Genomic DNA, 17,292 nt, shown 5'->3' on the forward strand with positions numbered 1-17,292 from the left:
TGAGATTGCAGAAGTATCTAGAGGTGGGTGTGAGAAATGAAGTAACTACTTCAGGTGGAGAAATGAGGTAACTTGCCCAAGGCCACTCCCAGCTGGGAATGGACTGTTCCAGGACCTGCTTCTACCACACGGAACTGGATTCGCTAATCCTTTTGTAAACTGGGGATTCAGCCCACAATCAGAGAATTTTTTTGTTATCAAGCAAATACAGTGCCTATATTCTCCCATCTATTATTTGCTGTATTTCCTACAAAGGATTCTCACTACACACTTCATTTATTTACTTCCCTACCTTATTCTAAAATACATTAAAGCCCTGTTTAAGTTTCTCCCATCTTAAAAAAAAAATGCATTCTTTTACCCTATATTCCTCTCTAGCTACAACTCTCTCTCTTTCCTTTGGAGACAAACCTCCTGAGTGAGTTTCCTTTCTTGCCATTTTTATTTTCTCACTTCCCACTCAGTTTTCAATCTACTACACCCCCATGATTCCCCTGAAATTACACTTGACAACCTCACCTTTCTGCTTGTAAAAGCCAATGGGTATAGAGTATCGTTCTAGGACACTGGACCTGGTTGACCGTCTGTCCTTGAAAAACTTCCCTTGACACTGGTCGAGGTGACGCCACTCTCCTGGCTTGCCCCACCTCCCGGCTGCCCCTTCCCAGTCTTGTCTATGTGTCTCTTAGTGTCGTCAGTTCTCCTCTTCCAGGCTGTGTAACCCACTTTCGTGGCAGCATGACCACTGAATTCTGATAACTTACACCCCTGTAGCCAGGTCCTCTTCTGAGGTCCAGACACATATCAAACTACCTGAAGGATGTCTTGCCTCTGCCCCTTAACCTGAAACTCCTGCATTCCCCGCTTCTGTGAATATATCACCATAAACCACGCCTGTAACCTGGCCTCATCCTTTACCCTTCCATCTCCCTCAGCTCTCATATCTCATCACCTGGCCATAACATCATCGGTTAATCCACCTTCTCCATTCACCCTGCCACGTCCCTTGCTGAGATCGTCATCATCCCATGTCTGCTCTTCCTGTCTGTTCCAGCTTTGCCCTTCCAATCCGTGCTATCAAAGTTACTGCCAGAGAGACCTTTCCAAACACAAAAGCAGTTATCTCACTCCCCTACCTAAGCTTTAGAATGGCTCCCCTTTGCCACCAGAAGCCCCTACTGCTTATCAGAACTTACACGAAAGGCCTGTTATGATAATGCCCTTGCTCATCTCTCAGCTTCATTTTTCATCACTGTCTTGCATTCTGCTTTCCAAACATACAACATTTTTTTTCAGTTCCTTATTGTGCCACGCTCTCAGTTCCTGGGTGTTCCCACACACGTGGGAAGTATCTCCCCGCCCCATCTTCATGTCTTTCAACTGCTTCTGGGTAACTCTTAGTAGTTAAATGCCACCTCTTCTTTAAAGCCTACCCAGACCTCCTGAGACTGGTCTCAGTGCTCCTTCCATGCGTCCCTACATCGCCCTGTACTTTTAATAAGGACGGTCAGGACACTACTCTGTGGTTGCCTCTTTGTATATCTATATCTCCTGGGAAATGTAAGCTACAAAAGTAAGTGCAATTTCCACCTTGACTATTGCTGGATTTCTAACTCCTATCATAATGCCTAGTGAAAAAATTTTTAAAAAATTAAAAAAGTGTTAAATAGTTTTTAATGAATAAACATATTTTGCAGGGACTAGGAAGTGAGGAGAAATGGAATGCCATAACCAGGTAAAGAGATGAGCAAATGGGCAAATAAGGAAGCATGGGAAGGTAACGTTCCTATGAACTCCACTCATTTTCCAGCATTAAAGATGAAGGATTTTTCTGCAGTCCAGTGTAGACAATCCTTATTTCCAGGCTGTCTTTCAGAAAGACATCTGGGATAACTAACTGCCTAGAGCATATAAGGGAAGAGACAAGGTGCTGGTTTGTTTTGAGAGAGAGTGAGAGAGAACATAGCAAAGAAAACCTAAAGGGTTGTTAGGCCCCCTCTCTTGTCTCGTTCAGGATATTTGCCAAATTTAAGCCAACTATTTCCATGTCTCCCTTGGAAAATGAACAGCCTGTACTGACAGCATGAGGCAGAGCCATATTACTCAGTGCCTTCCCACACATCCAGAGGACTGAATGCTTTACCATGAGCTCTTAAATGCAACTCAGGCTCTCCACTGGCTGCTGAGCGATGAAACATGGTCTGAAGCAATGAAACATGGTTAGAAGTAGAGTGGCTTTTTGAGCGAGGGATGTCAAAAGAGAGGTTCTGCATAGCAGCTGGCCTTCTGGAACACGGCCACTTGTCATTTAGAGAGCTCGCTTCTGCCCTAGGATGCCCCTATTACTCTAGAAGCCTTGGAAGCTAGGATGGGGGCCGTCATCCTATCCTGGGAAAGTTAAAATTATTCTTAGGAGAGAAGAGTTACTGAAGGATGAAGCATCTGGGAAAGCTTCGTAGAGATGTTGGCATTTGTGCCAGGATCTTAAAGACCTAGTTTCTAAGATGGGAAAAGGGAGGGCATTCCAAATAAGAGTCTTCCTTATACTGTGAGAAAGGCACAGAGGAGGATATAAACAGGGTGTGCCCAGGTAATAATGATTAGACTAGCTGGGCTGGAGACGTGTGCTCCCATCAGAGAATATTGGAAGTTAAGACAGGACAAAAATACCCTGCAGTGTTCTACAGGTAAGATCAATGGCTCATTTACCCAGCTTCAAAAGGCTGCAAATAGCTATTTTTTATGTTAGAAAAGAAATCCAATAATTGGTATCACTTGCCGCTATGAATCTGGTAAAAAGCCTTTCCTGAAGACTGTAACAAATGGCCATTGGAGTCCTACATTTAGGCTGCAGTATTATAATACACTGCCGGAAGAATTGGATCACATTGATTTTGTTGAGCCACTGGGCTGTCTGCGCAGGATTCCCAGAGTCTCTGGCTCCTTCACTGGGTTCCATTTTGTTCTGTTTTGTACAGATTTAGAGAGAGCCAGCTCTAAGGAAGGCTAGACTATGGGCTTACAAAGATGACTGAGGCACAGCTGCAGTCTTGGTCAAGTGAAGATAAGATGCTCTAATAATGCAGGGCAACATGGCAATAAAAAGTATGAATGAGGACATAAAAGTAAGAACACAAAGAGATGTGGAATAACTAGAACTCTCATACACGACTGGTGGAAATGTAAAGTCAGCTGAAAACCAGTATGGCCGTTTCTTACAAAGTTAAACAAACATCTACCCTCTGACCCAGCAAATCCTTTCCTAGATGTTTCCCCATGAAAAACAAACAAACAAACAAACAAACAAACAAACACATATCCACAAAAACCTAAATAAGAATGTTCATAGTGGCTTTATGCATAAATGTAAAAAATAAAAGAAAACTAAATGTATATTTAACAGAAAAATGGATAAAGAAATTGTGGCATATTCATATGATGGAATGCACTCAGCAATAAAAAAGAACTACGGACAAATGCGACAACATGAATGAATCTCAAAAACAGTATGTAGTGCTAAAGAAATATGACACAATACTCTGTTATTTCATTTATATATAAGTTCAAGCATAGGCAAAACTAACCTCTGGGGATCAGAATAGAAGTTGTCTCTGGAGATAGGGGTGAGTTTGGGGGTCGATTGGTGGTTACACAGGTATACATGATCATCAAAATTTATCAACTGGTTGTATTTTACTGTATGTCAATCATATGTCAGTAAAATTTTTTTTTAAAAATTAGGAATTAGGTAAAGGACAGCATGTTTTTACGGAAATGCTGTCTTGAGCAAGCTCCACAGAGTGACCCTCAAAGAATGACTGGGAGAAAGGCAATCCAGAAGAATAAAACAGGGAGGTAAAAGGTAGGGGTTGGAAAAGTGTATTGTGGGTTTCAGAAAGGGTTATTTTGGTGCATGGGAGTTTAGGCCAGAAAGGTAGTCGAGGTCATAACAGTGGATGGGGTGGGAGGAGCAGAAAATACTGACTATATATCTCATAAGAGTCACCAAGAAAGAGAAGGGAAACAGAAAAATAATTTAAAGGAATTTAAAAGTCTAGAGAATTTTTTTTATTTGTAGTATGTTTGTAGGTCAAAAGGCAGACTCATTTAAGGAGAGAAATAGAAGAGAAAAGATCATTCACAGATGAAGGTGCTGGTAGACAGGGATGATTCCCCCTTAGAAGTGAGGGGGAACCCATTTCCTCTTTGTGAGAAGAGAAGGTGGAGAACTGAGCAAAATTGTGAATGATGGGGGAAAAGAAAATCATGAGAGCTCATGACGGATGTGCTCTAACATCTCAAGACTGCGCGAAGAAAGAGACTTTCAGTGCAAGTGACAAAGAGGTCAGGCTGGGGTTTGAGAAGCATGAAAAAGTTTCTGAACAGGGTGCTATAGAGAATTTGAAAGAGAGTTTTCCTGAGATGAATGGAAAAATTATGAGAGTTATATGGTATTGATTGATAAAGAAAATAATTGCCTAAGCTGGGGACTGGAAAGCCATGGAGAATGGCTAATTGAGAACATATTTGAAATGGATCATGGCTAGATGGAGGTATGATATAGGGCAGGGCTGATTACTAAAGGGCCAAGGGTCTGGGAGTCAGGAAGAAGAGGAGCAGGTTCAAGAGCCATAAGAAATTTGATAAATTTAAGGTTATTCAGTGTTGATCAGTGAAGGTGGTTTTATGGATCAAGATGTTTAGAGAAGCGTAGCTCTGAATGATGAGTTCCAAGGTATGCTGATGGATGGGCTGAGTGGTGATGACATTGAGCATTGGAAGCTGGAGTCACTAAGAATGATGGCAGAAGGTGTGTAGTGAGAGAGGCTGAGCCAAAGGCTGAAGTCTTTGAGAAAATTTGGTGGAATGTTCCCACCTACAAGTTTCACTCTCTCCCTAGGTGAACAGAAAGTTGACCTGAGCTTTGGTTACAAAGTATTATTTTAAATACTATGTTATATGGCATATTTAACTCTTTTTATTCTATAAATTTGAAAATGCTTCAGGGTATGTTTTAAAGTCGATCTTAAGTCTCTATGAGTAACACAAAAGAAGATTTTATTCTTATTTTACCAACGAGGAGCCTTACTTCAGTTCCTCATTCTACCACCCCTCTCAAAGGCTTCCTTCCAATCGGGCTAGCATGTGGGTGCACAGAAGTAATTGCTGAAATTATTTACTATTCATATAGTGATTGCATTAGACAAAGGGCACAAAATGTCATAGGTTTCAGGATCTGAAAAGAAGTCACATGGTTTGACACTTCAAAAATAAAATTTATGAAAAGAAAGGAGTTGGTTTGTTTTTACTCACTTTCTAGTTCTTTTGTTGATTTCTTTATTAAAATAATTCCTTCAAGACTTTAAAATCGGAATTCTTATTTAAGGACTCCCAGACTCCTATATCAAGAAATATATGCGAACAGCCCAGTGGGAGTTTTTGATATTATGAGTCAGAAGGAAATGGCAACAGAACTGTTGCTACCACTTACTGATTGTATACTATGGACAAACTATTGCCTCTCTGTGCCTCGATTTCTTCATAGAGAAATTGTTCAAGTGAAAGAGCTATATAATGTGGCATATAACTACTGAATATACTTTAAAAACAGTGAATCATCAGTGAGTCCTTAAGTAGAAAGGAAATTAACCAAATTAAATCAACCTTGACCTGAAACAGCACTCTGGCAAGGCGTTCGCAGTCAAGGATCCTTTGGAAATGAGTACTGATTAATGAGATGAGAAATTCCACCCTCCCCCACCCCGCTACCATGTCTTCCTCACTGGCATCAGCACCCACACATTCTGCCTTTGCTCCTGTTATTGTAGAAGTTATCTGCTTAGCTAACATGCTCACCTCCTTCGAGTCTAATTAAATCTCACCTCTCAGAAACAGCTACCCTGACCACCCTGATAATTTTACAACCTCTCTCCATCCACTGCCAGCACTTCCAGCTCCCCTTACACTTCTCTACTTTTCTCTTCTCCATAATATTACCTTCTAACACTCTATCTGTCTTTCCTAAATCATCATCCAATAGAACTTTTTGTGAGGATGGAAATATCCTATATCTGCAGTGTCCAATATAGTAGCCACCAACCACATGTGGCTATTTAGCCCTTAAAATGTGGCTAGTGCAACTAAAGAATTGAATTTTTAATTTCACTTAATTAACTTAAATTTACATTTTAACTTAAATAGCCACATGTAGCTAGGGCGACCATATCAGCTAGAATCTGAGTGCCATGAGAACGGGGAGCTTTGATTCACTTACCAAGGCCTTCTAAGCCTCTGGCAGAGTGCCTGACACAGAGTAGCTGCTCAATAAAAATGTGTTATTAAATATGCCATCGAAGTCCAAGGCCAGCTTTTCCAAGGCCTTGCAGTCTATCAGTGGAAGCGATAGGGGTGAGACCCATGAACTCATCACTTAGGAAACCCACATCTTTCCCAGCAAATCACGGATAGACAGATTAATAGATAACAGATCCAGAAGTCTGATCAGATCCTTTCTGGCAGGCATGTCCTATAAGTAAGCACAGTGCCTGGTCCTTGGTTTTCCTGTCAAACACATATTTTCACACACATAAATTAAGGAAACAAACAATCCCTCCTGCACAGAATCCAAACTTCCCCATCCCTGCCCATATGTAACTTACTATGTTCATTTGTGGCTATCACGGAATTCAGAGAAGACACTCTTCATAGTCATGGTCTTGCAAAGGGAGGTTAATATAAATCTATAAAGTATCACACCATTCCAGTGGTGTGCAAGAAGAGGACACATTTTAGCATTCACTGACCAAAGGGTTGAGGTCACAGAACACAATGTCTTATGCTATTGCATCCTGGAAACCAAGCGGAATTACAAAATAGCCATGTAAATTTATGTGATTTTAGCAGAATGAAAGTACTATATGGGAAATTAAATAACTATAGGTTGAGTGGTATTTGAAAAGTTATTTTAGAGATGAAATATAAAATCAATCTTATGATACCAAATCAAGAGTTTTAAATTGTCTTCTTCAAAAACCTTAGCTTGAAGATCCATAAGAGCAACGTTTTCAGTTGTACTAAGGTATTGAAGAAGTTACAAGCGCTTTACTGCACTGTAGTAACACTAAAGATTAGGCAGTATTCTGCCTGTATTATCTGCTTAGTTCTTTAGGTTCCTCATAAAAGTACCAGACTGTTATATCTTTAATTTACTTAAAAATACTTCAGCATATATTTGTGCACTAGTGTTCTTGGTGGCATTATTCATAGTAGCCATAAGGTGTAATCAACTTAAACGTCCATTGATGGATAAACAAAACATGTTTTACACATACGATGGAATATTATTAAGGCTTAAAAAGAAATGAAATTCTAACATATGCTACAACATGAATGAACTTTAGAGACATCATGCCAAGTAAAATAAGCGAGACACGAAAGTAAGAATATTGTATAATTCCACTTACATAAGGGACCTAGAGTAGTCAAATTAATAGAAACAAAAAGTAGAAGGGTCGTTTTCAAGGACCGGGTAGAGAGGAGAATGGGGAGTTATTGTTATTATTGTTTTACGGGTACAGAGTTCAGAGCTTCAGTTTGGGGAGATAAAAAAGTTCTAGAGATGGATGGCGGTAATGGACAACAATATGAATGTACTGAATGCCACAGGACAGTACACATAAAAGTGGTTAAAAGGGTAAGTTTTATGTTATGTGTTTTACTACAAAAAAAATACATCGGCGTGTGCAGTGTGATACTATGTGGCTGTTATTTAGGTTAAGCTGTAACTCGGGTGCTGTCTGCCTGCTAATGCAGAAAGCACAATGCAGGCGTGGTCTTCCTAATTAGCTACCACGGGTTTCTGTTTTCTGTGTCTCTCAATTCGCAAGTTATGCTTTGCTAATTAACATACTGAAAATCAGAATTTTTTTAATTGTTAAAAGTCTGTTTTGCAACATAGTGAATGTTAGAAATGGGTTCTCATTAGTTGAATTAAAAGTATTCATTATATTTATATGTGGGTTGGCAGAAATATTTTAGAGACACTCCCCATGCTTGTTCCATAAGGGCATAAGAATCCAATTAAGACTATAGCTGTTAACCTCATTCATGATGCTAAATCTAGGCTAAATCCCTAAATAGTCCTATGCTCAGCTAGGATCACTGGATGATCCTGGATCTCTGATACTAGAAATAGGGGTGATGAAATCCTGTCCCTGGAATCTCCATGATAGCATTCAGTGAATATTTTGTGTAAAATGGAAGAGTTATGGCACCTAGAAATGGAGCTGGAACATGCTCAAGTCGATAGAACAGGTCACATGAACTGCATGTGTGTATCTGCTTACTAATATATGTCTACTGAAAGAATGTTTTATATGCAACAGTATTTGCCTGAGACTTTTGTGCATTATAACCTATAGTGAAGTTGTCAGGTAAGTAGGAAACCCTTACCTCTAAACTTCTTCATAGGCTATCATGATTTATCAAAAATAACCTGAGTCACACATGACCAAATCAGCCCATCAGTTCACAGTCACCGACATAGAGGACAAAGGACATAGGAAACGAAACCACAAAGAATCGGATTATTAGTCATGAGACTATGCAACGAGATGGTTTAGTTTGCTCTCTTCTGATTTTAGAGTTAGAAAACTGGGGGCTCAAAAATGTCAAGTGACTGTCCCAAATGTAAATGAATTTCATAAGCAAAACTAAAGACAAGTCTTTGATATAATTATTTAAGAGCTAACAGTTATTGAGTGATTATATGCTAGGCATATTACTGGTGCTTTAACATGCAATTGTTAATTTTCACAAAGTCTGTGCAAAGTGAGTACTATTGTCCTCAGTTTTCAGAGGAGGCACTGAAGATCAGAGACGTTATGCCAGCAGATGCTGTCAGTCTCCACTCAGAGCCCCACGCCATTCATTTACCTCACTAGACATGGGTGTCCTACTGCAAACACTCTCCCCTGGAGCACAACAGGCTATAAGTGCTGGAAAAAATGTTCCTGGAATCAGTCCTTGGTGAATAATGCAAGCTTCCTCTCCCCACAGGCTGGGTATCTGCTAGGTATGTTCAGCACTGTCTCCCAGATCTCAGAGATCACCCAGTGGCCCACAGGAGTAACTTGCTCAATTATACGCAGGTTATTGGCCTCCTTCCATTCTCTGCCTCATTTCCTCACTCCCCATCAGTGCTTCCTGGGATCACCTTTCAAATAAACTTTCTGTCTCAAAACCTTGTTTCAGGGAATGCCTTTGGGGGAATACAACCCAAGGCAATCAGGTAATTTTCCCAAGGTAACCCAGTCAGCCACCAGGTTGTAGAGTTGGACTGTGAACTCAGGCCTATCTGAGTTTGAGTATCACATCCTTCTATTCCACATTTTTGAATAATATCTCCCTTCATAAGTAGAGATAAGACAGAGATGGAAGGAGAGAATGAAAGTTACAGGAAAAAAACTCTTGAGTTTTCTAAATGATTTGTTCGGTTAGCATCTCAAGCTCTTAGGTCCTCAGAATTTATACTCACCACTCTGCTTCATAGCAATATGGAACAAATTATCTCAGTGATAGTCAATAATCTTAGTCAATGTGGTAGGTTAAATAATGGCTCTCAAAGATGTCCACAATCCTAGTCCTCAGAACCCGTGAATGTTACTTTATATGGCAAAGGGGACTTTGCAGATGTGACTAAAGATTTTGAGATTATTCTGGATTATCTGAGTGGAGCCAACGTAAATGGAAGGGCCCTTATAAAAAGGATCTAGAAGGAGCCAGAGAAGAACGCAGTACGATGAGAAAAGCAGAGATTAGACGGATGCACTTTGAAGATGGAGGAAGAGGCCACAAGGCACTAAGAGCTGAAAAAGGCAAGAAAGTGGATTTTCCTCTCAGACTCTCCACAAAGAATCATCCCTGCTAAACTTAACCACCTTAATTTTAGTCCAGTGAAACTGATTTCTGACTTGTGATCTCCTGAACTTACAAAGAAAAATGTTGTGTTGTTTTAAGCCACTAAATTTGTGGCAATTTGTTACAGGGGCAACAGGAAACTAATACACCAGCTAAGCATTACCGGTGGTAATGACAGACTCCATTTATGCTGTGCTTACAGGGTCTAGGCACAGTGCTGGGCACTTTATTGGACCACCTGGCCTCATCCTTCCAGAAACCTTTTTGAGGAACTATTTTTAATTTGCTCATTTTACAGATGTAGACATCGAGAGTGAGAGAGATTAAGAAGCTGCCACAGCTAATACCTTTCTGAACTCAGGCCTTTCTGACCCCCAAACCATGTTTCTAATAAAAACACCAAAATTGGAATCTTTGAAACTGCAAGTAAAGGGAGGTAAGTGAAAGGACACACTGCCAATGTGGCGAAGCAGCTGACCTGCAGTTACACACGGAACAGAGAGAAACAGCAATGTGCAAAACACTCCCGTTGAACAAAAACCACTCTGGTCCTCGCCTGATTTTCCCATCACATTGCATGGGGGTAATTTAGTAATTAAGTGTTTTGGTTTCTTAGGTCTCCTTAGCTTCTAGCTTCTATCATAACTGAGCCAACAAGAAATTCACCCAGCAGTTTTCTTGAAATCAGAAGTGGCTTTAAAAACTCAGAAAGAAATGTATCCTTTTTTCTTTTTTTCCTTTTTAAAACAAACCTCAAATGATGACATTAATTTTTAAAAGGAGCAGGATTTGACTGGTTCACATAGCTAGATCTTATCTCCCTCGCTATATCATATACTGTACACTTGTCCAGAATAGGAAGGAGGTCTGATATACCCTTTTTTCTCTCTTTAGCACCCAACATAAGGTGACCTATCAGTAAATAGAATGAGAGAGAGAGAGAGAGAGAGAGAGAGAGAGAGAGAGAGAGAGAGAGAGATCGAGAGATCACCAGTCAAATGAATCAATAATGAAGGGCCAATAAATGAAGAAAGCAATATGTAGGAAGGGAAGTTGAGACATTACTTTCATATAAGTCCTGCATCTGTGTATTTGAATCATATGCCCTTACATATTGCAGGCCGTTAACAGTGATAAGGGGTTTTCTTTGTTTGAACTTTGTAGAGCCATCCTTTACTCTAGGATAGTAGGCATATTTTATTTTGCCCGTGCCAACTTTGCCCTACTGGTACTGGCTTCTAGAACTCTATAGAGCAAAAAGAATGACTGGCTAAATGATGATTAAGCTGGAAAGAATATGTGATTTGTTAGTACTTTGGGCTCAAAATAGAGGTGTTGGTAGGTGTTTGGTAGGAGTGCTGTGCATTTGCTGAAACCATCTATATAATCTGATCAAGTGTGGGCAGAACATACTGTCCAAACTTGTCTTAAGACAATGCCATAATCTCTGAAACTATCTCTACCCCATGAATATGCAGTTTTTACTTCTGCTTCTTCAATAGCTTCAACTGACAACCAGCAAATCTTACTTTTTGCTTCTAGGCATACTCAGAAACAATGACTTTAATTTGAGAATATATGTGAAAAGAAGTTTAAATCAATGTTTGTCAAGTTCTCTGAAGACAAAGAATGTTATACGTGCCAAGAATCATTAACAAAAGTAAAGCTTTGTCTAACATTCTTTAACAATACAAGCATGGTTGGATATTATTCTAATCAAGTTTCTTCACTGACTCAGTGAATGAATGGATCTTTACTTCCCACATTATAACTCTGTGAAATGCCTGTGTATATAATTCATAATAATTTAAATTAATTACACAAGTTTAACTTCAAAATCATTTCTAAAACTTATTTAGGAATCTTAAAATAATTTTCTTACTTGTCCTGTTTTGAAATTATTCAATAAGCAATCATTAGATTTCATCTTTTTAACTATTTCTTCCAAGACACACATCCTGGGGCCATTCTATGAACCATTTTCCACTCTAAGAAAACCACTAGAATCAAAAGGCCACCCAGAACATCGTTTTCACCAACAATATCAATAATAACACTATCTTCTAAGTAGCTAAACTTTATAACTTTTTCAGCCATCAGACCATCTTGATTTTTATTTAATATATGTCCTGTAGTATTATTCCCAAATAATAGATATTAAATGAAGCTAAACGATGCCACTGAGTAAATGGCAGAGCTAGGACACAAACCCGGATGGCATGACTAAGTATGTCCTCCCATGCCTGTTCGGCCTAGTCTGTTACATCCCCATGTGACTCCTCTCACTCGAGTGAATTTCCTTTCCCCGCTGCACCACTGTAATTCCCTCCTCTATTATTTCTCTTTTTCTCTCCTCGTCTGGTCTGCCTGCCCCTCTCTCTTCCACTTATTTGAAGTCTGTAACTCTTCATGGCTCAACTCTACCATCTTCGTACATCTTCACTTTTCTTTCTTTTTTTTTATATGAAAAAAATAAAGATTTTTATTAAGCACTGTAAGTTGCATTCAACGGCCTTCAATACAGCACAGCACAACCCATCTACAGTCGGTCAAAAAGCAGTTCATCTTCGCACAATCCCTGAGTTAGGGCGAAACTTCCTTCAACTCACAGTAAGAGCCTCCTCAGGCTTGTGGGCGGGAACTGGGGAATCACATCTCGCTTCTGATCACTAATGTGTGAGGAAGAGCAGCAGGAGAATTATATGAAAATGAATAAGAAGTGCTTCTGATTTCGAAGTACGCTGTTTGGAAACATTAACAAGAACATCAAAATGATATAAGTACACCTGCTTCTACTAAATTCTTGATGGGAAAGTTCTCAAAAACAGGCAAATTTGTTTCCTGCTACAAAAGAGGAGTTTTTTTTTTTTTTAAAGATCAAAGAGATTTTTTCCCACAGAATTTCATATTTTGCTAATATGAAGGGATAAAACAGCAGCAAAGAACAATAATACACATGGCAGTGAACACACCAGGGTAATGCTGATATTTGGAACAGCTAGATCATTTTGGGGCAGGGGAGTTTAGAATAAATGCAACAGGGGTCAATAATCACAAAATTTTAAGGTCAGAGCAAGATCAATGATGAAACAGAGTTAACATCTTTTATAGGACTATCACTGACCATTAGCACTTTTGTTTGGCAAATGTACTGGTAAAAATGGAATAAAGGACAAAAACATGCATATTAACTACACATTTAAAAAATTATGAACCATGCAGAAGTTTAGCTCAAGAAGCACTAATGGCCTACATCTGATTCAAAACCACACAGCTCATTGATCACAGATGCGTGGTATCAAGTCGCAAAAAGTTGCGGAACACATTGTGTTGATTTTGAAAAGTCATTTGCATCTTCTATGATTTCAACTTTATCTCCATTTAACTTGCTTATAAAGTATGTATGATGTACCGCATATTTAAAATCAGCAGAATGGCAATATTACTCTATAATTTTTTAGTTTTGATAGCTGCACTTTTTCTTTTAACACAAAAAGAATCATGTTAACAGTGATGAAATTTAAGTGAGAAAGAAAAGCTGTGCTTGTATCTTATTTTTCTTTCATAACCATAAAATCGAAGTCTTAAATAAAGCTTTCTTTTTGTGAACAGTAACGCAAAATCAAAGATAATGGCATACATATGGTGCCAAATGCTAAAAATGATATTTTAAGATACTATATATTTAAAGACTGCCAAAATTTGTTCAAGAAACACAACTATAGGCTTTTGTCATAACCAGTTTAAACTGTGTGTGTACTTCATTTTGTGTGGAGGTCAAACACTCTTCATTTTCTTTCTCTCTGTTTTATTGTAGCATTTCGACTACAATTGGTTAAAGCTAAAAATGTGTTGTTTAAATCTCTGATATCAAAGAGGGATCCGAATTTCCAAAGTCCTCATTTTTCTCTTACGGAAAGGAAAAAAATGTACATAGCTGTAGGACTTCTCTCCAGATATTACTAAATCCTTATCCTTCCAGCCTCCTTCACTCTCTATATAAAATAAGTTTATTCTTCCTGCTTTAAGATAGCTGCCTCCACAGCATCAGCTCCCCGGCAAGCACTGTCTGTACTTAGTGAATTTAAGTGAGGATTGGTATTGCATGTCTTAGAGTCATTGTTCAAGGCACTTTCTAAGTGGCTGAGGCCCTGGCGTTGCCCGCACACCCCTCCATCTGGGAAGCCGGTTTATCCTCAGCCACCACTCCATTTTCAGCCAGGGACCTGTCTGAAGACAGGGCTGAGGGCTTGGATTCCTAGGATCTTTATTTCAGTTTTTTGGCCACTTCCTCTGCTGAAGCAGCATAAGGAGGCTCGCCCTGAATCGCACCCTGGTGTTTGTAACCTCTGCCATAGTCCCTTCCACCTCTTCCAAATGATCTGATCACCAGGTGGAAATAACTCCTCTCCGATGCCCTCAGCTTCCACTGACCCTCTGCACCCAGCCCGGGGGCCCACCATGGTGCTGGCTATTTGTAGCTTCCCTCCCTGAGAAGGTATAGGTTGGATTCTGCCCTGTGACCCACTAGTCCTGCTGCTGTCAGTGCTTGAGAAGGCTCCACAGTATCCTGATGTCGCCATGTGGAAGGCACATGGAAAATGCCTGTTGCTACAGTTTCCCCCAAAGGGCCTCCAAAGCCACAGACCCCTGCAAAGCCTCACCCCAGGCCCTGAGCTGGAGTGGGGAGGTGTCCAGTAGACAGAGGCTGGGTAGAAAGGTAGTTCCAAGGGCAGTGGGAAGAAGAGCAGGAGGCTCTGCCAGGAGAAGTTCAGCAGCGCTTTCAGGATGCTCTGAAGCATCTTTTCTGCCTTGGTAGCTTGCTCGGCCTGACCATCACAGAGGTCCATGAATGGGGTCTTTTCCTGGCTTGCTTTGAGGAATTTGGACTAGAAGAGCTTCTCATCCGAAATATTCAGGGACAGCAGTGTTCCCAGGGCACAGGCTAGCCACACACTTCATTTGAAAATAGGGCCATGCCCACACCACTCATGAAGAGTGTCGATAGCTGAATGCCTCTAGATCAGTGGTTCTCAACATTTTTGGCACCAGGGACCGGTGCTCCTATGAGAATTTAATGCCTGATGATCTGAGGTGGAGCTGAGGCAGTGATGCTAGCGCTGGGGAGTGGCTGCAAATACAGATGAAGCTTCACTTGCTCACCTGATGCTCACCTCCTGCTGTGCGTCCTGAATCCTAAGAGCCCACAGATGGGTACCAGTCTGTGGCAGGGGGTGGGAACTCCTGTCTCAGAGTCAAGTTTCTCAGTCTTGAGCTCCTGCAGCTGGTTGGGCTTGTAGAGTTTGGGAGACAATGCCTGAGCCAAGAAGGCACCCAGGTCCTGACAATGCAGTATCCGTGCTCCAGACCACTGCACCATGTATACACCATAAGACAAAGCACAGCACCATGAGATGAGTGGGCATGCTGGCAGCTGGAGCATGGCTAGGGTGTCTGACCTCGTGCAGGCCAGCAAGGTCCTCATCCTACAGTTCTTGTCCTCCCTGCCTTCCCCAGACAGAGCCTCTTCAGGTTGGGGCAGGTCCACTCCCTGAAGGCAAGAGCTTCCACCAGCTCTGGGCTCTGCAGAGATTTCCCTTTGTAAGCTGCCCACTCCTTAACAATCACTGGTGAAAATTCTGGTGGAAGTCTGTTCTTCCTAAAAGCAAATCTTTCCGTTTTCTTTCCACTTTCTCCCAAGCTAAATAGGACTCTGTATACATATTGACAAACTGGCCTATGGAGCAGGGTGGTGGGAGGCAGATGTTTACTGGGTTCATTTTCAAAGAAACAGCAATTTTGATTTTACTCTTCATCAGGACATGAAAGAAATATAGATACATCAGCCCCTTCTTGTGCCAGTGCTTGGCCACTCTCAGCACCTGGGGCAAGACAGGGGGTCGGGGTGGGGTGATGATGTCCATGTCGTTCCTGGTGGGGTAGACAGTGTGGATCTGTATCCCCTTTCCTGAAGCGAGCTGGCTGCCTAACGAACCTTCTGCCTATTTGGTCTCCTGGGTCTTCCCATGCTTGAGGCTCCGAGTGGCTTTCTGTCTTCTCCCAGCCAGTTTTGTTCCCACCGATATGGTTTGCAGCTCCTCCAGTGCCTTCATCATTGTCTAAAGATGATGACATAGAAGAACCAGGAAAACAGGCTGAGTCCACGTCACTGGGGCTGCCGCTGGGACCTGGCTGATGGGGGAGGACTATTCACACAGTGGAGTATGTGTTCCTTCATGTGGAATGTTACTATAGTTGTTCTGCTCAGTTGGCTTTTCACTTGTTACCAAAGTGAGGGCCGGCTCAGCGAGACTGTACGGTGTGGACCCTGGCCCAAGTGCCTGGGCTGTGCCCCTGCGGAGCTGCGGGCTTGGCTTGCAGAGGTCTGTGGAATGTTGAGCATGGGGGCGGCGCGGGGGATATGGTGGCACTATCCCAGGCATTCCAAATGGCTTTGATCTAGCTAAGTAGTGTGGTGGATGAAGCCACAGGCTTACTAGTCGCTGAATAATATCCAATTGCTCTCTTAAATCGAATAACTTTGTCATCTGTTCTAGACTGAGAATGCTGGAAAACATCTTTAGCTCTGGCCTCTAGGTCTGAGGTGTACTGGTGTCGACAGCCACAGCCTTGATCACCACCTCACATGGTGGCAAGACCAGGTGGTGGGCCCGGACCTTAAGTGGGGCTAGCCGATGTTCTAGATCAAGCAAACTCCAATGAAAGGAAGTCAGGTTCTCATCAGGTAGAATGTGATATCCTGATAGAGCGGCAAAAATAGGGAAGTGGTCTGGGTTCCGGTTCAGCTGCTTGGCCACCTCGTGCATCAGGTACTGGCTTGTGGCGAGACTTTTCCCATTTCTGCTCCGTTTTAGGGCATAGGCACTGAAATAGTAGGGGCTATCGCTCAGTGCGTAACCAGAGTCATACGCAACCAAGCCATGGAAGCCGTTTTCTCCGTAGAAACCAATCATTTCTTGATGATGGTTCTGGATGCTCTGTGTAACCTTGATGTGGAAGCAGATGGGCTCCAGGTGGATGCAGTGCGCCATGCCGGTGGGCGGCAGGAATCAGACCTTGGGCGGCGGGGTTCCCTTGTCTGGACATGGCTGACGATCTGCGGCGCCGTCTGGTGCTCAATGCTCTGCCGCTTGACTCACTCGCGCAGCCGTGCCTTCTGGAGCGCGCAGTGGAAGAAGATGAAGAGGCGATGTTGCCGCCGAAGCAGGCCTTGGCCAGCACTGCCAGGCGCTTCCACTGGCCGCCGCTCACCCGGTGGGTGCAGAAGGCGCGGCAGAGGCGGTGCGGGCCGTTGTTGGCGTCCAGCAGCAGGCGCAGCGGCGTGCGCTGCTCGAAGGAGTCCTGGAAGCCCCG

At 41.9% G+C, this 17,292-nt stretch overlaps 1 protein-coding gene and 1 pseudogene across 2 annotated transcripts in view; both read right to left on the bottom strand.

Moving 5' to 3' along the window:
- Window positions 1-17,292, bottom strand: part of CPQ (carboxypeptidase Q) — a 344,157-nt gene that overhangs the window by 28,865 nt on the left and 298,000 nt on the right. Inside the window, exon 8 of one of the 2 annotated variants that reach the window (XM_025050148.1) lies at window positions 12,544-12,659. The exons of the other annotated variant lie outside the window; for it this stretch is intronic. Within the exon in view, the coding sequence (XP_024905916.1) occupies window positions 12,568-12,659 (92 nt within the window). The 3' untranslated portion in view covers window positions 12,544-12,567. Of the gene's footprint in view, window positions 1-12,543; window positions 12,660-17,292 lie in introns of those variants that run through there. 2 annotated transcript variants of the gene reach the window in all.
- On the bottom strand, window positions 13,929-16,985 carry LOC102877839 (annotated as a pseudogene).

Source organism: Pteropus alecto, unplaced genomic scaffold (genome assembly GCF_000325575.1).
Source record: "Pteropus alecto unplaced genomic scaffold, ASM32557v1 scaffold164, whole genome shotgun sequence".
NCBI lineage: Eukaryota > Metazoa > Chordata > Mammalia > Chiroptera > Pteropodidae > Pteropus > Pteropus alecto.